This window comes from Clytia hemisphaerica, unplaced genomic scaffold (genome assembly GCF_902728285.1).
Source record: "Clytia hemisphaerica strain Z4C2 unplaced genomic scaffold, Clytia hemisphaerica genome assembly, whole genome shotgun sequence".
Taxonomy (NCBI): Eukaryota; Metazoa; Cnidaria; class Hydrozoa; order Leptothecata; family Clytiidae; genus Clytia; species Clytia hemisphaerica.
Window position 1 is genome coordinate 1074286 of NW_027104114.1, and position 26488 is coordinate 1100773.

General features: G+C 34.8%; 1 protein-coding gene across 2 annotated transcripts in view; it reads right to left on the reverse strand.

The window, feature by feature from the left end:
- Positions 1-22143, reverse strand: part of LOC136813408 (coiled-coil domain-containing protein 60-like) — a 108665-nt gene extending 86522 nt beyond the window's left edge. The window contains exons 1-5 of one of the 2 annotated variants that reach the window (XM_067069927.1): positions 21952-22143; positions 20857-21069; positions 20258-20348; positions 19927-20025; positions 18264-18514 (exon numbers count right to left, since the gene is read on the reverse strand). In XM_067069927.1, the coding sequence (XP_066926028.1) occupies positions 18416-18514; positions 19927-20025; positions 20258-20348; positions 20857-21069; positions 21952-22097 (648 nt within the window). In that variant the 5' untranslated portion in view covers positions 22098-22143 and the 3' untranslated portion in view covers positions 18264-18415. Of the gene's footprint in view, positions 1-18263; positions 18515-19926; positions 20026-20257; positions 20349-20856; positions 21070-21951 lie in introns of those variants that run through there. The other variant, XM_067069928.1, reaches the window with a different exon arrangement.
- Positions 22144-26488: the final 4345 nt, after the last annotated feature.

The following is a 26488-nucleotide window of genomic DNA, read 5'->3' on the forward strand; positions in this document are numbered from 1 at the left end:
TTAAAATATTTGAAATAAATTGAAATAACTTACGTAATTTACAATTTAACTTTCGAAGGACCCTTGTTTCAAGGTTTTTGGCTTATAAATTGATCAACTTTATTTATTTTAAAAATCTTCATTCAAGATAAAGTCAAATATAAAATCTTGCAAAAAAGTCCCTTACGAAAACTAATAAACTTTGCAACAACTAATTATTTCAATTAATTTGAAAAAAATATTCTTAACCGCTGACCGGGGTTCGCGGATTCGCTCCGACAGACATGTGTTAAAAAGAGAACGAGAAATAGCTGTTGTACTCAGTCCAGCTACGCTATGCAAGTGTCCTTGATCAAGCCTAAGATTCATTTCAAAACATATTTTCCTGGAAGAAATCCATAAGTACTTTGAAAAAATGGCATTTTGAGAAAATTTTTTTGACCCCATGGCTAGAAATCATTGCCTGAAATCACAACATTTCTAATTTTGAATAGATTTTGAGAGCAATTAGCTGGCTTGGCCACAAGTGTCACATTGATATTTTTGTATTTTTCTGAAGTCTTTATGGTCATCTTTAACTTTCAATTAAAATTTTCATGTGACACTAAGGCCACGCCCTAAAATGGCGGTTAAGATAGCTTTTCGCTTAATTTTAGTCTTTCAATGAGCTTTTAAAGCCATGGCTAAGTTCCACCACTGAAACAAACCATTTTAGTTAGTGTTTTGGCCATATTACCCAATCCTAAAATCAAACCCATGTGCTCCAATACCATTTTTGCACAATTTATCTTCGAAAATATTTTTAAGTCATCAAATTAGCCAATTTTTCCCTTAGCAACGCATTATTTGTCCTAGCAACCAGGCATCCAGCTTTATCAAAATTTTCCAAACTGTTTGCTAGTGGTTCCAGACCATGGTAAATGTCTTAGATTGCAATATCAAAGTCTTGGACACAATTTTCACTGAATTTTAGGGCAAATTAGGGTCGCAGAGACAGAAATAGCAGACTCCAACAGGTAACGAGGAAGCAACTTTGGCTGTAGCCTGGAGATCCATGCTATGATTTCTTATTCTATATACTGAGGCGAAATATAGAGGTATGGGCTGCAGTTTGAATCCCAACCCAAGCGGTTGAAACACCAAAATCCTGTTATTGTTCCTGGTCACACTTTCTTAAAGAAAGCGCAAGTTCCGAAATTTGGTTTTTATTTTAGTAAGTGAGAACAGCGCTAAATTCGAATTTCCCGCTGTAATTTTTTTGAGTCCAAAATCGGACTCACAGCTCTGACCCGTCAAGTATTCATCAGATTTAAAAAAAATACGCAGACGGGTTCCTGTCTACTTTGGCTGATGCTTGTTGCAAAACCCTAAATCAAATCAAATTGATTCTAATGTTTTTAACATTACTGCAGAGGAAATACTAAGAGAAAATTAAGTGGGGGTACTTAGCATAGAAGTTGAAGGTTCTTTTAACAGGTGAAATGAGGCTTTTGACAAGAAATTTCACCACTAAGGAAAAACGCTAAGTCTCTTGTTTTTCATTGTTTTCAAATGCTAAAAATTATTTGCAATTGATCTTTGAAGGGAAGTCTCTTCTTGCATTTCATACCTTTGTACTGTTTTATCATTAAAGATACTACACAGACCTAGAAAAGAACTTTGAAGAAAGTTATACTGCCTTACAGATGGACTCTAAGAGGAGGAGAGGATACAGAATTTACTGTAGTTAAAGTTCATCTGTAAGGCAGTATAACTTTCTTCAAAGTTCTTTTCTAGGTCTGTGTAGTATCTTTAATGATAAAACAGTACAAAGGTATGAAATGCAAGAAGAGACTTCCCTTCAAAGATCAATTGCAAATAATTTTTAGCATTTGAAAACAATGAAAAACAAGAGACTTAGCGTTTTTCCTTAGTGGTGAAATTTCTTGTCAAAAGCCTCATTTCACCTGTTAAAAGAACCTTCAACTTCTATGCTAAGTACCCCCACTTAATTTTCTCTTAGTATTTCCTCTGCAGTAATGTTAAAAACATTAGAATCAATTTGATTTGATTTAGGGTTTTGCAACAAGCATCAGCCAAAGTTGCTTCCTTGTTACCTGTTGGAGTCTGCTATTTCTGTCTCTGCGACCCTAATTTGCCCTAAAATTCAGTGAAAATTGTGTCCAAGACTTTGATATTGCAATCTAAGACATTTACCATGGTCTGGAACCACTAGCAAACAGTTTGGAAAATTTTGATAAAGCTGGATGCCTGGTTGCTAGGGACAAATAATGCGTTGCTAAGGGAAAAATTGGCTAAGTCTTGATGACTTAAAAATATTTTCGAAGATAAATTGTGCAAAAATGGTATTGGAGCACATGGGTTTGATTTTAGGATTGGGTAATATGGCCAAAACACTAACTAAAAATGGTTTGTTTCAGTGGTGGAACTTAGGGCCGTGGCTTTAAAAGCTCATTGAAAATACTAAAAATTGAGCGAAAAGCTATCTTTAATCGCCATTTTAGGGCGTGGCCTTAAGTGTCACATGACAATTTTAATTGAAAGTTAAAGATGACCATAAAGACTTCAGAAAAATACAAATATATCAATGTGACACTTGTGGCCAAGCCAGCTATGCTCTCAAAATCTATTCAAAATTAGAAATGTTGTGATTTCAGGCAATGATTTCTAGCCATGGGGTCAAAAAAAAATTCTCAAAATACCATTTTTTCAAAAGTACCCATGGATTTCTTCCAGGAAAATATGTTTTGAAATGAATCTTAGGCTTGATCATGTTTAAAATTGCTCTTAAAGTCAAAGATTTATCAAAAGTGCACTTTTTTGGGCAAATTGGCCCAAATTTTAAAGGCCCATATCTTGGGAACGAAAAAAGATTTTTCAAAAAAATTTATACAGGATGTTATTTTCATGTATTTGAGCAAAATATCTGAAAATTGGTAAAATCTGAGGATATCACTTCCTCGACCTGCCTGATTCTGCCTGATTTTTACAGAAAATGGCTCCCTTAAATCAGTTTCATTTTTAGTTTCTTGTTTTCAAAAAGATTTTATTTTTAGGAATTTAATGGCTTCTAATATAGAAATAAATAAACAGAAATGCAGCTCATGTGTTTGAATAAGTTGGAACATATTTCTTGATGCTACACAAGGTTACTTCTGACTAAAATGGAGTTCATGTGTAAATTAGAACAGGATTGGAACTTTCTCCATGATGCTACGTGTGAAAATGGTTATTTCTAGATCTGTCCTCGTTTAACGAATTGGTGGCTTTGATTTTTCAAACTTGACACAGAATTATTTCAATACCAATTAAATGGAATATGGCAATGGAGACTAAAATACAGCTCATGTGTAAATTTGAACAGGATTGAAACTTTTTCCATGATGCTACGTGTGAAAATGGTTATTTCTAGTTCGGTCTCGTTTAACGAATTATTTGGTGGCTTGATTTTTCAAACTCGACACAGAATTATTTCAAATACCGATTAAATGGAATATGACAATCAGTTAGTCACACTAGCGTCCCGCCAAAATGCGTATCAATGATTAATGCTGCGAAAGCGCTTTATCGTTTACTTGACTCTCAAGCAAAAAAATGCGCCGCAAAACTTCTAAAGGGGTTCGTGAAAAAATAACCCGGCGCTTTTTAATGAAATTAACATTTTCAAAACTTTGAGAAATTGCCTAAAATTTGAGCCATAGATGAAAAAATTTGAGCCAAGCCAACCTTGAAAACTAATTTGAAGATCAACTTCCCAAGAAAAAGATCTACGGGGGAGGCGGAACCCACCTAAAGTCTGTTCACGATAAGTGTGCACTCTTTTTTCTTTTACCTATAACTTTTGAAGGAATTCTTCAATCTTTATAAGTTTGGTATCATTGGAAAGATATTAGTAAGTGGAACAATTTGAAATAAAAAAGTCTTTAAAAAAATCCTAAAAACGAAGATGAAAATGAAGAAGAAAAAAATGAAGATCTTGTAGAGAAGTGCTATAACTTTAATTTTCACTGGAGAGATTCTTTGATCTTAGGAGATCATCACTGTGAAGAAATTTCACTAAAATATTTATTCAATATAAAGTTATGATACAAAGTTAATAAGTGATTGACCCCAAAAAACAGCAGAAAACAGCGTTTCTAGACGTCAATCAGCTTATAACTTTATTTGATATCTTTTGACTGAATGATTATTTTTGAGAAATTTTTTCACAGTGATGATGTTCGATAATCAAGGATTCACTTCAGTGAAAATGATAGCTATAGCACCTTTCTACAAGATCTTCATTTTTTTCTTCTTCATTTTCATCTTCATTTTTAGAATTTGTTTAAAGATTTTTTTATTTCAAATTGATCCACTCACTAATATCTTTCCAATGATACCAAATTTATAAAGATTGAAGAATTCCTTCAAAAGTTATAGGTAAATGAAAAAAGAGTGCACACTTATCGTGAATAGACTTTAGATCCGCGCACCGCCGGATAGGCTATCTCCCGGAAATTTTGCCGGACCTCAGCAATGACCCATTTACATGTGCGGAATTGTTTTTACTTTAGCGTATAAACAAGGCCTTAAAAATCGAAGCGCTGTCTCGGGAATTGAATGACAAATTTTGGTTGGTTGATTTTGACTCTCATCCTTGTTGTTGAAATGTATCCTGCGGTATCCTGTAGATGACTGATGTTGTTTTTTCTGAAAGCTTAATTTCCTAGTGTGACTAACTGACAATGGAGACTAAAATGCAGCTCATGTGTAAATTTGAACAAGATTGGAACTTTCTTCATGATGCTACACATTAAATGAAATGGTCATTTCTGGAGCTGTCGCATTTAACGGTCAATGGCTTGGATTATTCAAACTCGACTCACATAATTGTTTATAAGTCGAATTGACCTTGATGGAGGAAAGAGGGAGAAGATGAACAAAGACAATACAACGAAGAAGCTCAATAAATCGATGTGGCACCATTTTTACATTTTTTGATGTTGTTTCTTATGGAAGTTAGATTTAATGATATTTTGAATTTGACCTTTGGGTAGAAAGTTTCGAGCTTTCAACATTCAATTCATTTTTGATTGACTACATTACATTGCAAAAAGTCTAATTTTTACATTTTTTTATTGACACTGTCGTTATGTATATTATATAGATGTTATGGAGGAAATTTTTAACCGCATCTTTTGCGGCTCTTGTTTGGTCATGTTTGAAATGGCGAACAGATTGATTGCACCATTTGTATATAGTTTTGGTTTGTTTGGATTTGGACAAACGTATTTGGTTTGTTGATTTATATTACTTTGGTTTTAAAAGAGGAGAAAAGAAAGTAATTGCGCCATTTGAGTTATCGATGTACATAGATTGTTTTGGTTTACATTCCATTTTATTGGAGGACAGAGAAAGTGATTGCGCCATATCTTATATAGTATATTCAGGTTTATTGTTCTAATCATATTATATAATCTCGTTTAGACTAACATGACAGAGGTTTTAAATATATAAATATATTGCATTTGAACTAAACTTGGTGTCCCCCATTCAATTCTGGCGTTAATTTGGATTTGACACAAGACACATGTTATAAATACCGTGAAAAGCACAGCTCAAAATCATATATTTACGCTGTGCCGACGAATCGAGATTCTATTCAGCGCGCAATCAACGAAGACAAAAGTAACCATGACGACCATCCAAGATCTTGGATGAGGTTCAAAGTTGACATTTTTATTCCCGTCGTTGAAAACACAGCAAAGAAATATCATCAATGCTTTTTAAAAAGAGTCAGTGATAGAGAATCATAACATAAAGTATGTCTATTATTTCGATTCAATTGAAAGTGACATTTCCATAATTAATAGTTTAGTAATTACTGTTATACATTTGGGGATTATGTAAAAGATTTCTTTCGAAAGAAACTCACTTCGATTACACTTGGAGGTTTCTGGGGAATTCGTAAATAGTAAACTGCATACTGATACAGTTTGCTAGACATTAATAAGGTATTATTTGCTCTTCATCTTTGATTCTTTCTACAATGATTAGATTGACACATGCGCGATAAAATTTATATTATCGGTCTTCAGAGGTTAATATATTCTTCGAAAACTTAACCTCTGATACTCAGGGTCGTGTGTAGATTGTAAATGACTCTCCAGGATTTTTTCTACTATTTCTACTTCCTATCTTCCATTCTATCTCTTCGTCTTTTCTATTTTCTGACTTTCTGGGACTTGTTTTCTGATGATTTCTACTAACTGTTCTATATTTCAAACTTTCTCCATATCGACCCGACCGGGATTCGAACTCACCAAATGAAAGAATCTCTGATCAGAAACCCAGCGCGCTATCCGTTGAGCCACACTCGCACAGCAGAATACAAAATTTGTAAATACTTATAGAATGACAAAAAAGACGGGGGTAATGTTATTGTAATATGGATAAAAGTACCCCTTTTTTAACCTGACTGAAATTCGAGCCGTTACTAGCAACCCTGCGGGGCCCAAGGCGCCGAGTATGCACCCGGCACAGTGACAAGCCGTTACTAGCAACCCTGACCCTACCTAACTGATAATAACAGTTTTATATAATAACTATTTTTCGAGCCCCCGGTTTCAATACAAAATAGGTCATTTGGCTCAATAGTCTGCTAACAATAATGGCAGCCAAGTTTTTACGTCACGTGTATTGTTTATGCGTAGATTACATCATGAATATCAACACTTCGACGTTGAAAATGTTGAAGAAGAAATAAAACAAATGTGAAAGTGGTTAACTAAATATTAAAATTATTAACTCTGTAAGTCGGACGATATGAATGCTTATTTGATGCCAATCTTGAACAAGGCAGGTATTTACATTTTCACAGACCTGGTAGGATTTTTTCAGCCAGTGGGGATAAAAATAATGGAGTGAAACTCGATGGGAATTGAATTTCTCGTATCTTCTATGGCTGGGGATTTAAAGTCGGAAAATTCAGTGGGGATAGGAAAAATAGCATAATATTTCAGTGAGGATTGGTTTATTTGATTATTTTCAGTGGGGACAAAAATTTGTGTATAATTTTCCACCGGGGATGATAGTCTGGCCAAAATAAGTTCATGCGTAAACTTTCTTGGTACCGTTGGAAGCGAAATTTTATGTAGATTATCATACTCGGAGCCTCATGATGAGGCCCTTGGGGAAAACTTTTGGTAAAATCAAGACTGAAGTGTACTTCTCCGCCCCAAAATAGATACGTTTTTAGCAGTGTACTGGTCATCAGCTACACTAAAAACCTATCAAAGCTATTCAAAGTCTTTGAAAGTCAGCGCTATCCCCATGGGCTTTCGCCTTGCACTTGACCCATTTCATATCATGAATGACACTGTTTAATTGCTTGTGGTTTCCAGAGATGTGTTTGTTGGGAAATTCTTCCCCCCTCCCCAGATTTTTGAGACAGGGGCATACATATTTGAGTGTTTTGAAAGACACCTACCATTGGAAGGATAGCACTTTTCAAGGCATTTTATATCGAAAATGGGTCCTAAGTGTTTTATTTCACCAATTTTTTCCCCAAGGGCCTCAACGTGAGGCTCTGAGTATGCTAAACCTCGTAAAATTTCGCTTCCAACGATACCAAGAAAGCGGAATTTTTTTCCAGGTCAACTTTTATTTCTGCCAGACTAGAGGGAAGATTCTGATTTCCAGCTTTATCGGCAGCATTACAAGGGCCCAGAGCTTCAATAGGTGGAGGCACCACCTTCTTAGCAACTTTGGTGTTACCCCTGAGTCCATTTAAAACCCCTTTCACAGACGGGACGGCATGGATTAAGGGGCCAAGTGGTTCATGGGTAGTCCTCAATGTTAACCTTTTGATTTTGAGCAGACTTAGTTGTTTTTGCAATGTAACTAATAGGATGAAGCATTTTTACCCAAAATAAGGAACTACTAATTTGTTGTTCGGTCTCCCCTCTTATTAATATTTCAGTGAGCACTTTCCTTCCTTTTCTTTTTCTTTGGCCTTTGGACCTTCAACCCAAATAATAGATTTAAAAGATAGTCACTTCTGTTAGCTTGCGCTTAGGGCTTGGCGGTGGACTTGGGGGTGCGGGTTACTACGTAAACCCCATCTAGCTCTATTACATCAGATCAGATCAGGCTCAGATCCACGTCACGCCTCCGGCTCTTGTTGCGGTCTTCACAACCGTCCGCGGTTATAGGCTTTAAGAAGATTCATCTCTCGATGCATCCCCAAATGTCACGCCAAAACCAACACACTTTCTTACGTTTCATTTTATAGTCAAGATATCTCATTTCACAATTATACATTTGTCTCCTTTTCATTGTTTCCCCTTGTTTATGTTTAGGGTATCTTATCACTATTTTCGGGTATTTCGACTATCATCAAAAACGCATTTTTTGGATTCCCCACTAGGCTAGGTTTAAGCTACTCATCACTCAACAGTCACACTGATAAGGAATTAACCCTTTTTTCATCCAATTAGAAAAATTCTTTATTTAGTTTTGGTTGTTTCGAAGTATTGCTTTAAGGAGAACAATATCCCTCGATACTTTTTTCGAAAAGATGAGGCCCCAAGCAGGGTCCCATGAGATTTGTTTTTGGACCCACGAACTACCCACGAGATTTTTTTGGACCCACGAACTACCCACGTAATTTTTTTCGGGACCCACGAACTACCCACGTAATTTTTTTGGGACCCACAAACTACCCATGTAATTTTTCTTTTGGACCCACGTAATTTTTTTTAGGACCCACGTATTTTTTTTTTGGACCCACGTAATTTTTTTTGGGACCCACGAACTACCCACGTAATTATTTTCGGGACCCACGAGGGCACGGGACGCACGAGGCACGAAGGCACGACCCACGAGGGCACGAGATGCACGTAATTAATCACACTCTAAATTTTTGTAAAATCTTTCCAAGATTTTTGACCAGGGTGCTCTTAAATTTATATGAGTTTTTCAGCCTTAAATGTCAATAATGATTAAAATGGAAACGCATGTACTTCTCAGTAATTTCTGAAATCTGAGGAGATTCTTCTTAATTTGTTCTTAGGTTTTGGCCAAATTTCAGACTCGTATTCTTATGAAATTGTTCTTATAAAAAACGTGTAAGACAAGGCACGGATGTCACTCTAAGTAGATTGTAAATCACTTCCTTGACACATTTGTTAGCATTTGAAAGAATTTTGTTTCAGATGAGAGGTCACTCTTAACAAAAATTACTGTAGGGCAAATTCAATGAAAGTTATGGCTAGTTAGAAAAGTTTTTTTTTCGAAAATGTAAGCGTAACTCCCCAAGAAACAGAATAAAAAATTCCGACTTCTGGTGAGGTACTCGCTATATGACCTGGTGATTCGTAAATAATATCTTACTGGACACATTGTACTCTTAAAATGCCTCGTAAAAGCTCTCGAAATTTAGGCCCCCGTTTATCAAAACTCTAAAATTTTCAAAGAATAAATCTCTACTGATTTGCTAGAAAAAAATTCAGCAATGGTTTTGAAGTGCAATTTTTAAACATTGAATTTCGAATTGAAAATTTAATTTCCAAGTGGGGCTGAAATTCTAAGGTATTTTCCTACACGAGACGTGTTGTCTTCTTTGATTTTCTGTTTTAATAGAAAAGAATAGAAATAGACAAACCTCTACCAAGAAACAGCGTTGCCTTGAAGTTCGATAATTCGATACCGTCTTACATACCCGAAAGTAACGATGAAAATAATGAAATGATGAACAAAACTAATATGAAGTGATTTAAATAAGTTTTCTCTCTTTCTCCACTCAAAACTTAACAACTAAACATCAGTCATAAGTCATGGGACTTTTATCAAACAAAAAGAATGCAATGAAATAGGATGAAGATTTTCTATAGTCACATAAATTGAATATCAATCATCTCAAATTTAAGTTGGTAATGCCAACCAAAAGTTTTAAATACAAACTAAGCTAATTATGTATATTTAAAAAGGCTATTCTAGAATAGATGAGTAATTAACTAAAGCTTAAAGTAGGGAATAATAAGAAATTTTATAAGACTATTGCACGTTCTTCGTTTATAAGAACAATTCAAAAAGACAGTATGTCTACTAGACTAGTCTATATATCTACCAGCAACGTTAGCATAGTGGGTCAACCAAAACTAGGAAGCCAATTTAGAAAGAGTGCATTCTTCCGGATTTCTTTTTGACCGCGAAAATTTAGTTCTCGCTAAAATTAGTTCCCTTAAGGTAAAATAACCAAAAACTGAAAATAATTTGACCTTTGTTTATTTTACCGAACATTATGGAAAACAGCCAACGTCGAACGGAAATCTACTGTTTCTTAAAACACTCCTGTCTCAGTGCCCCGGTATAACTTTTTCCCTCAGTGGGGATGAAAACTTCTATCAAAATGCCAATGGGGATAGAAAATCTATTGTTTCCAACTCGAAAATTCCAGTGGGGATGGTTTTGGAGTGCATATTTTTACTTTCAGTTTTCAATGGGGATAAAATCATAGAGCAATTTCGTAGTGGGGTTGAAATTGTAGGATATTCTTTCCACCGGGGACGATTTTTTGCCCTATTTTTCCACCGGGGTGGGGGTCCACCGGGTCTGTGACACAGGGGTGTCTTAAAGCATTTAACTGGTACTAGTAAATGTTAATGATGGAATTTGAGATATAAATACTTCAATTCCGTACACGTATGTGATTGTTTTTTTAAAGATGTACGACAGCGAATTACAAAACTAATTAACTATTACCCTCCAGTATTATCGACATGGATTGTGAAGCCTCTTTTTATAATTTGATATAGAATGCAGTGCATTTTAAAAACCCATTGATTGTTTTAAATCAATTCTATTACTTAAAGATAATATTTTCTCTTATCTATACCTACAATCTACTGAAAAGAAAAGATTATAACAATAAACTTGGGCAAGACAATTTCAATTCATGGTTCTACGGGATGACCTTCACAATCAAAAATATAATTAGGTCGGTCGGTATAATAAAAATAAATTTCTTAAAATCTAGGGTCGGAAAGTCAAGATCTAAAACATTTGTAACGTTTAAAAGCAGTAGACTTTCTCATCTTTAAGGAAGAGCAATTTTCGTGCCATTTCCATTGTTATATTCTAAATTCATCTGAGTTCTGGGAATTTACTTTTCTTTCAACTTGTTCAGCTAAAAGTAGCTGCAAAAAACTTACATTAAGTTCATCCTTCAGCTTTGCAAATTCAATTTTATCATTTTTTTCGATTTTGGAAAAGAAAGGATCGGTCGGGCCCGTAGAACAATAAATTAATTTGGTCTCGCCTTATATATGTACTAAAATAAATTTTAACTTTTAGCCTTCATTTTTCTTTATAATAAAGAAAATGCCTTAGAAAGAGTTTAGACTTTGGGATCAAAATTGGGAGGGCTGGTATATGAATGATTTTTCATAGCACCTCTCAAGGTTACCCACTTTAACCTTTATCTTACTACCACATAGAATTTAAACAACTTTTTTCAAAGGATCCTAAAACATTTAAAAACAGTAAAAAATGCTTCTTCTTAACTTTTGGCCACCTCCAATCCAATTAGATATTTCGAAAGTTAGTGATTTCCGGTTAACTTTTAAATGTTCTTCCATAACTTTCTACTTAAGTGTAATAGCGCTATAACATAAGAAAGCTGTATCTCTTATCTTTGATTTCTCCACCACAAAATCCAATTTCAGTCAAGTGTTTTTGATTCATTTTCTCTTCTTTGTCATTGCAAATAGCATAACATTCCACCATTCATGGTAAGATTATCTCAATCAGTAACAATGATATACAAACTGATCAGAACAATTTTGGTGCATCAAAATATCAAAGGATACAAACAGTATTAAAGTTACACACACAACAAACCATCACCTGCGCGTTCCATCCAAGCTTTTACTTCTTTTTGGATCGTTTACCTTGACCTAATATTAAGCAAAATAACAATAGATTTTTATGTAACTGATAATAGAGAGAATATAAAATCATGACATTAAGTGAAAAGAGCTTTAAGTAAACTCAACGTTATTGTTTTGTCCCCCAATCTTCAAATATTGTTGAAACTCTCAAGCTAAATGACTGTAATATCTTGTAACCTATCGCTAATCATCATCATTCGTCATACTATGCGAGGCCTCAAAATGTTGGTGTCATATTGGGTGGCAGATAAAAAAAGTGAATTCACCATGAATTCATCTAAAAAATTATGATGCAATTGTAATCTGTAATCGTACATACTGCTATCCTCTCATTGAACATTTTTTTGAAAATGCCCTGCCTAAACATTTTCTGAGCCCCCAGCTATCGTTTTTGCATTTTTCTCAAACTGGTTATTTTGGCTGATGGTATAGTATAGATTGATACAATTGATAAACGTATGTGTTGAGAAATAAACTTTTGGCGGCGGCCCTTTTCCTCGAAGCTTTCTCTTGTGTGCCATTTCTTCTACAAAATCCTAAATGATCAAAATAATAAAGAACAAGCTAGATGCTGAATGGACCTACCTGATGATGAAAGTTATACAGCAATGCGAGGAGAAAAATGAAAAAAATGAGTCAGAAAATAAGGCGTTTAGCAAAAATGCATAACGCAATAAATTCATCATTGATTGTTGATGGGGGAGGGAGAGGATAGGGTTGTAGGGAAAAATTCAATAGAAAGTTCTGGTCGCAAAAATCAGTTTTATTGACAATTGAATCATGCTTGATGGTGAGCATTGTTATCAATAATGTTTTTGTGTGAAAAACATAGAAATATAAGGAAAAAATCCAATGAAAATCTGCAAAAAACGACGATTTCCGGCATTTTAAACCGGAAAAAAAATTTTCTCAAAAATCGATCTGGGCCATGTTTTGAGCATTGCGAATACGCATCTTTCTGCAAAAAAATCAGAAAAAACTAAGGATGAAAATTCGAGAAAATGTCAAAAAACCGGTTTTTCCGGCATATTTCCGGCATTTTCGGCCGCCGGAAAAAAATGTTTTTCGAATATCAGGCTCCGTCACATTTTAGGTATTGTCATTTTGCATCAGTGTGCAAAATTTCATAAAAAAATATAAAGTACAGCTCGAGAAATTCAAGCAATACTGTCTTTCCGGCGAAAATAGGTTGTTCCGGCGATTTTTAAATAGTTCCGGCTTCAAAAATCAATTTTATCGAGAATTGAAACATGTTTGATGGTGGGAATTGCTATTAATAATGTTTTTGAATGAAAAAACATCCAATTATAAGGAAAAAGTCCAATGAAAACCAAGAAAAACGGCGATTTCCGATTTTCCGCCGGAAAAATCGGACTCAGCCATGTTTTGGGCATTGTTAATACGCATCTTTGTGCAAAAAATCTGAAAAAACTAATAATAAAATCTCGGGAAAATGCCAAAAAAAACAGTTTTTTCGGCATATTTCCGTCATTTTCGGCCAGAGAACTTTTTTTTTCGAAAATTGGGCTCCGTCACATTTAGGCCATTGCCATTTTGCATCTTTGTGCCAAAATAAAAGAAAAAACTAATGAGCCAAACGGACGGACAGACAACAGTTAATTTATAGGACCTCCACCGGGGTACCTGGAGGTAGGTCCAAAAATTTGATAGAATTGGGTTGTTCCATAAAATTTCCATACAGGGGGGTGGACCAAGTGGACGAACCTTTACGATTTCCTTTACAAATGATAAAATAATTGATGTACTCAAAAGATTTCAAAGTGCTTTAAATCTCAGATAACATCAAGCAACACAAGCCCCTAAGAATTTCAAAAATCTATTTATGTAATTGCCAGTATTTCAAGGTATTTACGCAGGATTATTCATAAGATGACTGTAAGTTCAAACCTACAGATCACGGAATATCAAAGCTGAACCCGACTGAAAACAACAATGCAGTAACCAAATTGGCTGGAACTTTAATTTTCGTTAGGATTTTTTTAGGAGCTTTAGTTGGATTTTAGTATTATATTAGCCGTCATCCGGCGTCGCATCCGCCGAGTAGTTGAACACATCAAAAGCCACATCAAAAGGGATAGTGCATAATTTAATAATTATATTATTATTATTTTTTATAATATCATTATTATTTTATAAGCACTGATTTCCAGAAATATTATATAGCCAAAAAGGGCAAATATCTAAAATGAAAGAATGACAAAAAGGAGAATATTTTACAGTAAGAAAACCAAATGAAATTTTGTATATTTTCAAAATGAGATGATATATTTTGCAATATCTATACTTTCATATTATGAAATATTGGAAAAAAGGTAAAAATTAAGGTAACTTTTGGAGTTAAATCTTTTGAAATACATGCCAAAAAGTAAAAATCTTTCAAAACAGGGAAACAATTTAATAATTTCCGACAGAATGCAAAACAAAAAAAGAAAAAAATCTCATTTTTATATACTGGGAAGCATTTTCATAATCTGAAAAAATGTCGCTAGGAAAAATTTCCCCTTTAACGAGGCGGACCCAAAATTCACGACATCACGCCAATTTTTTTTCGATTTCACGCCATCACGCCTGAAAAATTTGATTTTCACGATCACGCCAATTTTTTTCGATTTCACGCCATTACACGCCTAGAAAATTTAGTTTTCACGCTCATATTCTTTGGTTTAGACCCATTGGTATGGATAAAAGACCGTTATATAAACTTAATTTTTGCCCACAAATAGGTGTGCGTTTAGTCGTCAATCAGTTTTTCGGCATTCTTATACGCGTAAGTCAACATTATATCATTTAAAGTCATTTTCCTATCGGAAACACCCAAAAGGTGTGGAAAGGTGGAAGGAATTTGACCTATTTTTAGTAATACACAGTCAAATTCCAGTCTTTTTGGGTGTTTCCGATAGGAAAAATGACATAATCTTGACTTATGCATATCAAAAACTGTTTGACAACTAGTGGGTCACATCAAAGGGCCCCGGTTTGAGGGCTGAGGTATATTTATCTGAGTCAATTGACAAAGCCTACTATGGTTGGGCAACGAAGGAAATTTTTGAATTTTGAAGGGCTCAAAGTGCTATTTTAGGACCGTTTCAATTCAATTTGAAAAATACTTCATGTAAAAATAATGGAAATCTTTTAAAAGTACAAGCAGCTTTTTTTTGGTAAAAACATGAGGGGCCATGCTCCCGGTTCCCCCGTTGACGGGACCCAATTGTGAATTAGCGTAAATAGTTTTCAAAAGGGGAACGAGGAGGCGCAACCATGGTTTGCGCCAACGGGAGAAATTTTCAATTTAGTATGGCTAAAATCGCCCTTATTTATTCCCTTTTTTCCAAAATATGGCTTAAACATCACAGGATTCCTTTGATCAATACCAATCTGCTCAAAATTAAACCTCATAATAAACCTTTTGCTTCTTTCTGTTTAAGGCTTTGCTATAAATATACCTATATTTTCCCGAAAGAATTGGCATCTAAGAAAGAGAGGAAAATGTTAGTTAGGGAGGAATCGCCACCATGGTTTGTGCCGACGGGAGAAATTTTCAGTTTTCGACCCTCTCATAGCATTTAGGCTTCTGCTCATCCTCTAGCGAAAAAAGTTTCTTATAGTTTTTATTTAGTCTATATAGGAAGTATATCTATAGAGGTCTGCGATTCAGACTACATAGCATTCGAATTTTGTTTTGCAGACTAGCTACCTAGGGAACTTATTTTGGCGGGAACTAATTTTGGCGAATTTGCCGAAGTTAGACGAAATTCGCCAAATTTAGTTCCCGCCAAAATTAAACACTTTGCTCACTCGCCAAAATAAGTTCCCGCCAAAATTAATTTTTTTGTTTCCTTGCCTAAATAACCCCTGAAATTCATCAAAATTGCTCAAAATAAGGCAATATAGAACAGATTTAGCCAAAATTAGTTCCCACCAAAATTAAAAAAATTCACTATTCGCCAAAATTAGTTCCCGCCAAATTTAAACGTTTTCAGGATTTTCGCTGCTCGCCAAAATTAGTTCCCGCCAAGATAAGTTCCCGTAAGGTAGCAACTGCTAAAGACAATTGGAAGTTGCAAGGATAAATGGCAGATAAATAAAACTGTTTGCACCGTTTCTTTTATGTTTTAAAATGAGATCTATAGGAGGCCCCACCATAGTTGGGGCCAACCAAGAAAATTTTGAAATTTAGACCCTCTAAATTGGCAAAAATGGACATAAAATTACGTTTCAAGTAATAAATATAATTTTCACGTTCACGCTGAACTACAAATTTCACGCCATCACGCCTAAAAAAACTCGATTTCACGATCACACCGGCACTCACATTTTCACGTCATCACGCCACGAAAAACCCTTTTCCACGTTTTGAATGCACGTTGTAAGAAAATCTCCAAATTTATCACAAAAGTTTTCCATGTTTTAAATGCACGCGGGGAAGAACATCTCAAAGTTCAAGAAGAATTTTAATTGTACATGTGAGGTGATTTCCAATTGTTTACATCCATATTTAAAGTCTATTCACGATAAGTGTGCACTCTTTTTTCATTTGCCTATAACTTATGAAGGAATTCTTCAATCTTTATAAATTTGGTATCATTGGAAAGATATTAGTGAGTGGATCAATTTGAAATAAAAAAAACTTTAAACAAATTCTAAAAATGAAGATGAAAATGAAGAAGAAAAAAATGAAGATCTTGTAGAAAGGTGCTATAGCTATCATTTTCACTGAAGTGAATCCTTGATTATCGAACATCATCACTGTGAAAAAATTTCTCAAAAATAATCATTCAGTCAAAAGATATCAAGCAAAGTTATAAGCTGATTGACGTCTAAAAACGTTTTCTGCTGTTTTCTGCTGTTTTTTGGGGTCAATCACTTATTAACTTTGTATCATAACTTTATATTGAATAAATATTTTAGTGAAATTTCTTCACAGTGATGATCTCCTAAGATCAAAGAATCTCTCCAGTGAACATGAAAGTTATAGCACTTCTCTACAAGATCTTCATTTTTTTCTTCTTCATTTTCATCTTCATTTTTAGAATTTGTTTAAAGTTTTTTTTATTTCAAATTGATCCACTCACTAATATCTTTCCAATGATACCAAATTTATAAAGATTGAAGAATTCCTTCATAAGTTATAGGCAAATGAAAAAAGAGTGCACACTTATCGTGAATAGACTTTAATACAATGAACATTATCAGAAGTTTTTCATATTGGCCGTATGATGTTTCGGTTTATCAGCTTAAAAAGTTTGAAATTAACCGCAACAGAATTTTCCCCACAAAGAGTTTTCACTAACTGTCACTAACAGCCAGTTAATTCATTGTTGTAGATAAAAACACCAAGGGAAATTCAATCATTAACCAGTCAATTTTGCTCCATGTTTAAATTTTTAGCTAATCAGTTCATCAACCATTGAATTGTTGCATTGTCGCATTGATTGGGTGCAAACTTTTTTGATTTTGCAAGTATGTGATTTTTCAGGTATAACATGGTCAGATTTATTCACAGCCACTTGCCTTCTTACAATTTATGTAAATATACAAACAAAATTGAAGTTAGTTTGTTGTGAAAAGTTGACAAAATGTCCTGTTTTTCCATCCGAGATGGGGAAATCCCACTTGTTCGACGGTACATTTGTTCGACAAATCTTTAAAAATGTCGAACTGATGTATTGTCGAACAACTATAGATTGTCGAACAATTGGGTTGTCCATCAAGTGGGTTGTCGATCAAGTGGGCAGCCAGTTGTTCGACAACCCACTTGTTCGACAACTTTACGAATTTGTCGAACAAATGGATTGTCGAACATGTGACATATCACCTTTCAAACACCTCTGACATCTTTTCCCTTATAAGGACGACAAATTTTTCTGACACGGCATTTCATTGTTGAAAAAAATGCCGTTTTCGGCAATACGGTAATTGCCAAAAAGAGCAATAATTGCTGTTTTTATCTTAAACACCCAACTGATAGAGCAATCAAACGCAGTCGAAAGCAAGACAATTAAACGGCAATCGAACACAGTCGAACGACAATCGAATGCAGTCGAACAACAATCGAACCAATCGAATATTACCCAGAATTTTGACGTTCGATTGAGATTCGATTGAGATTCGATTGTGTTTGATTTGGTTCGATCATCGATTCCGTTCGATTGAGATCGTCTGGTTAGATGTGCACCTTCTCCCTCTTTTAAAAAACTTTCCCCTTTCTGCAATTTTTAGGATATCTCTACCCCCTCCCCCTTTATAAACTATGCTGCAAATGTATACATGCGAACCAATATAACCATATAGGCACAAAAGTTTTGCATTTGTTCTTTCATAAACGACAACTCATTAAATTGTTAGATGAAAAATAATATTCATGAAATCCATAAATAAATTTACAAATGAAGGATTTATTTTAATTAAGACAAAATTATTTTCCTTAGACTTTTGTTTATTTTATCCAAATCAAGCGATAAATGACACCATTATGAATGACGTCATTATGGACGGGATGCTCGGCGTTCCATTTGTTTCGTGTGCTTTTTACACCACATCTCAAAATCTTTTCGTTCCATGGAGACAATTTTGTCTCTGACAAACTGTAAAAAATTTAATTGAAAGTTGTCAATTGTGATAATTCGCTTGGGTAATATATTAATTACATTTGATTTTAATATTTTTTAAAGCTCAGTTGACGCTCTCTAGTCTAATTCGGTTTTAAGAGGAATTGGATTTTCATCGAATGAAAATTATTCCTTATATCGAATGGAAGAGAGTCCGTGTTGATGACGGTGACCTTCAATATTATCGGATAATGGAGCGTATCGATTACAGTTGACTCTCGCCAATTCGAAGCCAGCTGGCACACAACGTTGTTTCAACGTTCATCTAACGTTATATGGACGTTATGAACGTTAGATGAACGTTGAAACAACGTTGTGTGCCAGCTGGGAAGCCAAACAGGGAATCTTATTTGTTCGAATTACAGAGAGATTCGAAATTAAAGAAAGTATTATAAGAGGGTTTTTCTTTCACGGAAACTGGAAACATGTTCGAATTTTAAAAGAAATTCGCGAATAATAGAAGTTCAAATGAGAGAGCGTCTACTATAAAAAGATTACTACATCATGAGAAGAGAGTCACGAAATAAAGTTCTTATAAACTTAAGACAACAAAAACCCTACGTAATGTCGGGGAAATTCCCAAAAGACAGCCTTACGTACATACGTAAACTAACTGACGAATGTTTGAAAGAACAGGAAACTTTAAGGGCTCTGACCAAAGTGAATTTTTCATAATTGTCGTGTTTACAATGTGTTTTCTGACTGATATAACCAAAAAACTATGGTAAGTATTTCAACTTTAAGGAGCTTATTTTCGGCGAAGAAAAAAGATTTTGAAAAAAATTTGCACTAGATGGTGTATCTTTTTTACTATGGTCAGAGCCCTTAAGTATTAGGAAAGAAAATTTCTCCGTTCCTTTCTGAACTACAATTTTATATCAATGTGAAAAAAGCTTAACGCCACATGGGCAGGGACAAAATAATACTTCATGAATAGTGACTTCCCTATGAAATTTCGGAACTTAAAACACGCAATGCTTTCTAAAATATTCCATGTTTTGGTTACATCCCGTCATTCAACAAAGAGTTTCAATATAGAGGGTAACATCACTGAAACAATTCATCGCGGAAAATCGAAAACGAAAAAAAAAGTTAGAAAAAAGACGACATTTCGCGTGGTTTTAATTTCATGTCAGCTAGAATAGAAGTCAGCTGGAAATATTCGCAATAAAAATGGATAATTTACGGTGGAATTTTCCTCCAAAAAACATAATTGCAAAGATTTCGCACGGAGTTCACGAGTCAGCAATATCACACAGCTTCTCGAATAAATGAAAAATTCGTTAAAAGCCAAAATCAAATCTCGCGAAAATTAATTCGTTTTTCCAAAATTTACTTCAAATAGAACAGGAGATGAAGAATCATTTAAATACACCTGACTAGCATACCTCGATAGCAGCACTTATATCGGGATGGCGTAACTCGAAAGGTCGTAATATTGACAACGCTCGCACAAAATGTGACGTACTCACTTTTCGACCACCCAACTATAATAAAGAAAAGAATACCAAGAATCTGATGTTAATTGGAAATTGCGATAGTTGCTAACATTATAATAAACAATTTTTAGTTATTTTCCAAATCTGAGATAATTTTTTCAATTTGTTCTTTTATTTTCTTATCGTCAATTTTAAGAAGCTGTCTTTATAAATTATTCTAAAAGCGTATACGTTTATATACGGTGTATATGAGACATATATTTGTTACATTAATACTCACGTCACAAAACCTTTGAATTTTCTTTAAAATCATTGTAATATTTTTCTCGTTTTTGACGTCATCGGATAAATGCTGAGTCAGCGTCAGGTACCTGTCGAAAAGGGATACGGTGATAAATATAAATTGAGTGAAGCAATGTCAATTGAATTTCGCTTAATATTCTAATATATTTTATTAGTACGTATACAGTATTAAAGATTTTAATCTTTTTTTTAGATATTTCTTAGCTAGCCAAGACTGTGGGAATCCTATGAGAAATGATATATGAAAATATCCATATCTTAAAGTTTGGGAAAAGAAACTCGATAAACAAAAACTAGTTTGGAGATTGTAAAGTTTGTGACCAGGGACTGGAATCTATTATCAAAATTTTCGTGGAGATTCGAACCTATTATTCGAGATTTACCATTGCCTTAACAAATCACTTCATCATTACCGCTAGTCACTGCTAGCATCCACGACGGTTGGAGCTTCTTATTTATACTACCAACGGTTATGCAGAGTACTGTCATTCAAACTACTATAAGGTATCCGACTTCTTTAGTGGATGTCAGCAGCCTAAATTCATTACCGCTAAAGGTAAATTGTTAAAAACTCACCAAGCGCATGTCTCATAAGACCGTTCCAAGTCCTCCGCTATCGCTACCGTTCGCTCATCATCTGATTGGTACGAAGAAGTGACGTCATCTATAGTAACATTATTATTGTTGTTACCATAGTCACCAGTCTGACGTAATGTTTTCAACGCAACGTAAAGGTTACCAACAACTTTGAGTGAGTGAAATTTTTTCTCGAAATTCTTATTGCGATTTCTATGAAAAGAAACAAACGATGCTGCTACAAAATTATCGTTCCATTTTTCTCCTGCCTTTAATGGGCTCTTCCAGAAAAAATTTGAATATGGGGGTTGGAGCGTATATCATTTTTTGAAAATTTACCCACCGGACATTGTGACTTTTGACCCCCCCCCCCCTGGACAGCAGGTGTAACCCCCCCGGACAAACATCAGTTGACCCCCTGGACATTCAAAATTATCCTCAAACAGAGCAAGTTTACCACCCGGACAAGGCAAATGTTTTAGATTTTTGAATATCCCCCCGGACACTATATTCTATCCCACCAATCGTTTAAACCTGTATGAGTCACTAAAAGGGTTTCAAAATACTGAATAGTGATTTTCATTGGTATTAAATATTTTACTTTGGTCGTTGCAAATTTTCATTTCAAATCAATGTTTTCCGTAAATTTTGAATGTAGAATGGTATATTCAACTCCTAAATTTATGACATCATGTAAGCCAATAAGTTTTTCCAGGCAATTTGAGTCTGCAAGACTGCTGTAAAACATCTCAAATTTATTGGGCGTGATGGATGCAAACAAAAAGGACTAAGGGAATACCATAGTCCGTATAAAAGACCCCGGCCTGGAAGCCTTTAGTTTGTTTCAATTGCTTCCTACCTGAACTTGCATTGAGAAATTTTGCTCACTTTTTGATCATGTGATTAAATCTTAAACTTAAAGAGGTTAACTTGGGTAACTTGATCAAAAACTGAGCAAATCGATTTTTAACTTTTTCTATTGACAAAGGAAAAATCTAACAAAAAGCTAAAACAATAAGCCTCCAGACCAGGGATTTTTATGGAATATTGGGCTCAAAAAAATCAGTCTAAAAAAAATATCGAATCAAAACAAACCTTTCGTGCAGTTCTAAATTATCATGCAGTATGATTGCCTGTTCGGTTTGAATATCGTCAAAATTTTCTTTCAGATTACTTGACAACTGGGCGAGTTGTGTTGAAGTTTTGACTTTCTGTTTTTGTTGCTTGTTATGTGACGCCATTATCACAACGTCCGCCAGTGAAGGCCGACGTTGATGATCAAAGGTTGCAGCTGAAAGGTAATAAATTTTGATAGAATTTCGTCAAAAGGGATCAATCCAGAAAAAAAAAAGTTTTCCAAAAAGGTTTCTATATACCGTTGGAAAGATGATCGGGAGATAATCAATTTTCAAGAAAAGAAATTTGGGCAAACTTCGGTAAAAAACAACCCAAAAACGGCATTTTCGGGATTTAATGCCAGTTGATATAACGAGACAAATACAATTATTATTCGTGCCTCTGTTACGTATGGCATTTTCTATTCAATTTTCAAGGGAAAATAGGTCACCACTGCGCGCTAATGACGACTTACTATTGACCCAAAGTTTTGAAATTTTTTATCAGATTTTTGCGTCTAACCAACGGGAAACTGTTACCGGGGCGCATTCAGTCCCGATTACCCATGATCCATTTCGACTGTGAAATGGCCTATGCACAAATACGTGCTGATTTCCCTACAACGATTTGACCTCTTTTCCTAATTGGTCAGCCTAAGCTGAGCATTCAAATAGGTAAAATTTTCTTCTACTTCTTCCACCATAAGACGGCAAAAAAAAAATCCGATTTTCCGATCTCACTTTGATTTCTAAACTTTCTTCCGATCGGGTTAACTTTTTGGGTACTTTTAGCGTACGTTGTTTTTACAGATCATAATGTGCTCACTTTGATTTCTCAACTTTCTTCCGATCGGGTTAACTTTTTGGGTACTTTTAGCGTACGTTGTTTTAACAGATCATGATGTGGTGTTTCAAGATGGCGGCTCAAGCGATAGTCATATGTGATAAAAGTCAGTGTTGTACCAAAGTATTTCCAGTATAAATCTGTTGCAAGCTTCAATTTCTGTCATTTATTTTTTAACTCGGCAAATCAAACACATGATTTTCATCAAGGGGACGTCTTTTTCTATATCTTTTGAAGCTTTAAAGCCGTTTGCTCAAGTTTTTGTTTTATGTTGAATTTTTCTGATACTTTTTATTGCTGCTTTTTATTAGTTTTTGCAATAAAAACATATTTTTCTTGTTTGCCTCTAGGTGGTATTGATGGTGTTATAATGTTATTGGAATTTGATAAAGTTTACAAAAGTACAGCTACTGTCTAAATTTGATAAAGACTGGATGCAATTGTGCTTTTTTGGACTACAGTAAAAGGCGAATCGCAAAAAATTGTTTGGTTCCCGTCATTTCTACTTTAAAAAGTGGGGGTCGTTCGGTCATTCGGTTGAAAATATTTTTCTTTTAAGAAGCAGCTACATCTTGTTGAAAGGGAATCCGTCGTGTGGACTGATCCGAATTAAGAAATTGAGAAACCGTGGATAAACTGGTTTTCGGTTTACTCTCCATTAGCATGTGGCTCGCTACTTCGATTTGAAAACTTGTAAACACAGAGCGTGCAGAGGTCGACAGTGGAAATCCAGCAAAGCAGCGGAAAAGCTTTCCGACTCTCCAACTCTACCTGCTGACCGTAAATATCAGGGTCGGTCAGATGACGGAAACCAAATGATGACATCACATCTCCTATTATTGGACTTGCAAAATTATGACAAATGGTCTTTGGAATTTCATCAATTATATTAATATTAATATATACAGTTCTTGTTGAAATTGATCAAACTATTTTTCATGCAGTTACGGACGCAGATTGTGTTTTTCTAACCTTTCCTAACTTTGGCGCACGTTTTGACCGAATAATGGAATGGAATGAATGACGATAACAGTTTATACATATCTCTTATCAGACTTGCAGAACGAAAGCGGACTGCAGAAGTTATGAAAAATGGTTTCTAGAATTTAATGAATTATATCGCCAAGTTACACAACAAACAGATCCATCTGGTCTTTCATTTTTAACATTGTTTAAAGTTTAAAAAACACTGCCAGTGCTTGGCACAGAAGAGAGGACTACTTCGCTGCCTTGTTGAATTTATTTGTTATGGTCGTGTGTTTATTCCGCTAAGGCGGTATAAGGCGATCGCCCAAATTCATAGACCAATCAAAAGGGAGTTTAAAGCAAAACGGGGGAAAATGAGCTTACCCGCATAGTTATGAATTTTAAGTTTTGCTTTCGATTATCATTTGCGACTAAACTACAAAATTTATTTACGCAGACTGGATGCAAATTATGTTTTGACCTTGCCAAATTTTGGCTTTGACTGAATAGCAGTCAGTTTTTACGTACCTCATTGCCCTTGCAGACAACTGATAAATGGTTTCTGTAATTTGACCAAGTCTACCAAAATACAGTTCCTGTTGAAATGTTATAAATATGAACTACGTTTTGTAAAGTTTTTGATGCAAATTGTGTTTTTCTGGAGTTTGCGCTTTGTGACTTAAATTTGTAGCTTGTAGTTTAAAGTGAAATTGGAGTTTTATCAAGTAAAACAAAAAGTACAGTTTCTGACGTTTTGGCAATTTTCTTATTTATTTCTAGTATAACACTTTGGTCAGATATGGATATTGTCTACATCGAACAGAAAAAATGTATTCTAACTGACTGGAATGAAATTAACAAAAAGTTTAATTACACTATGTTTCTCTTTTATTTTATAGTAATGAACTATAGCTTAATGGTTTGATGTCATAAAAACAGTGCTACAATGCTAAAGAGAAGTATACTTTGAATTTCTCGTGGGGGGGGGGGGAGGTGTGAAGGAGCTCTCAGGCTTGTTATCAAATGTTTCACATTTTGTACATTACAGTATTCAACATTTTTAGTCTACTCTGTTTCAGTACATCTCTTACATCTGTTAACCCACTTATTAAAGCTATCTAGCTAAGCTCTATTGGCTGACCTTCCAGCCTCGGCTGGTTCATTTACTCTTGAAATAAGGCGAAAAAGAATTAGGGTTGCATTTTTTTCTAATTAAGAAATACCTTTCAATTTTCCCCATTGATCTGTTTGTGATTCAGAAAGCTATAAACAAAGAATAGAGATAAAGTCAGTTTTTGTATCATCGTGGAAACTTAGTGAGGAAAAGTTTGTTGAAAATAAGAATTCTTTGAATAACTTTTCCTTATTATTCCGGGAAAAATATAATCATATTTTGGGGGCGCCGATATAAGTGATATGTAGGATGTAGGATGCTGACATCCACTAACGGATTGATTACTGTTCCTTATAGGTACTACCTGTGAATTTTTAGAGGTCTGCGATTCAGACTAAGTGATCTGAGGCCACCACCCAAAAAACTGCCGAGCTACTGATAAGTTGAGCAATCAAATAAGGTGTGAGAATGATAAAAGATCAATCGGCCCTCCCTTACCTATAGTTATCGAAAGAGGAGCTTTCACTTCTGACTGTGGCTACAAACTTGCAAAGGTTGCTTTAAATGTTTTTCTAGAAGTTTTGGCTCAGCCATGGAAGTTTTTACTTATTTTGATCCATCCACCAATGTGAAACCCAAAGCTATTTCAGCATTTGTAAGGGACCTTTAGAGGTGGAATGCTTGAAAATAGAATACTAACTACCTTGTCTTTACTTGGCAAAGAAATGTGTTTTGAACTGTTGGAGCCTAAAATTGAAAATGAAGAAGAATAAAATATAACCTCCTATGAATGGTGATCATTAGATAGTATTTGGCACTAAAATTTTGTGAAATATCCTACTTTCACAGTTTTTGTTATTAGCAAAATTCTTCAGCCGCTTGCTGCAGGTCCAGACAGGGAAATTATAATTTTTACCTCTTCTCCCTGATTGGCTGACTTGCGAGTGGACGGAAGACTTGCGTAACGCTCCTAAGAAAAAAGAAGAACGTTGGAAAATATGTCAACTCCTAAAATCAAATAATAATCATGTATACAGCGGAGTCTCTTTAACTCAAACCTTTTCGAACAACAGTCCCTTTAGTTAACAATGCCATATAAACCTTACTCAATAACTCAAAATTTCTCGAACAAATTTGTTTTCCCCGTGCGTGTTCGAGTTATGGAGACTCAACTATATTTTCAAAAATTACCACTGATATCCTCTTGTTTGAGTAAATTAAATTGTATTGAACTTCTTCTTGACGCTGGGATAAATTTTGTTGACTTTCTTCGTTGACGAAACTATATAAAACAAAACAAAAAGAAGTCATACAGGAAAATCAATCATTTGACTGGTTGTTCTTCTCTTGCTTTAGCAAGTTTGCCTATTTTGCATTTTTTAGGACCATACCATAGAGCGACTAAAATGATTGGGAGCAAACCACAGTTTTGACCCGCAAAATCGAGGAATGTAGAAAATACTGATTTAGTCGTCGTTAGGGACTTTTTTGCAGCGTGATTACGTGATTTGGAAATTTTTTCTTCGTGATTGCGTGATGAGAGGTCAAAACGTGATCGTGATTTGAAAGATTTTTGAGTCGTGGTACGTGATT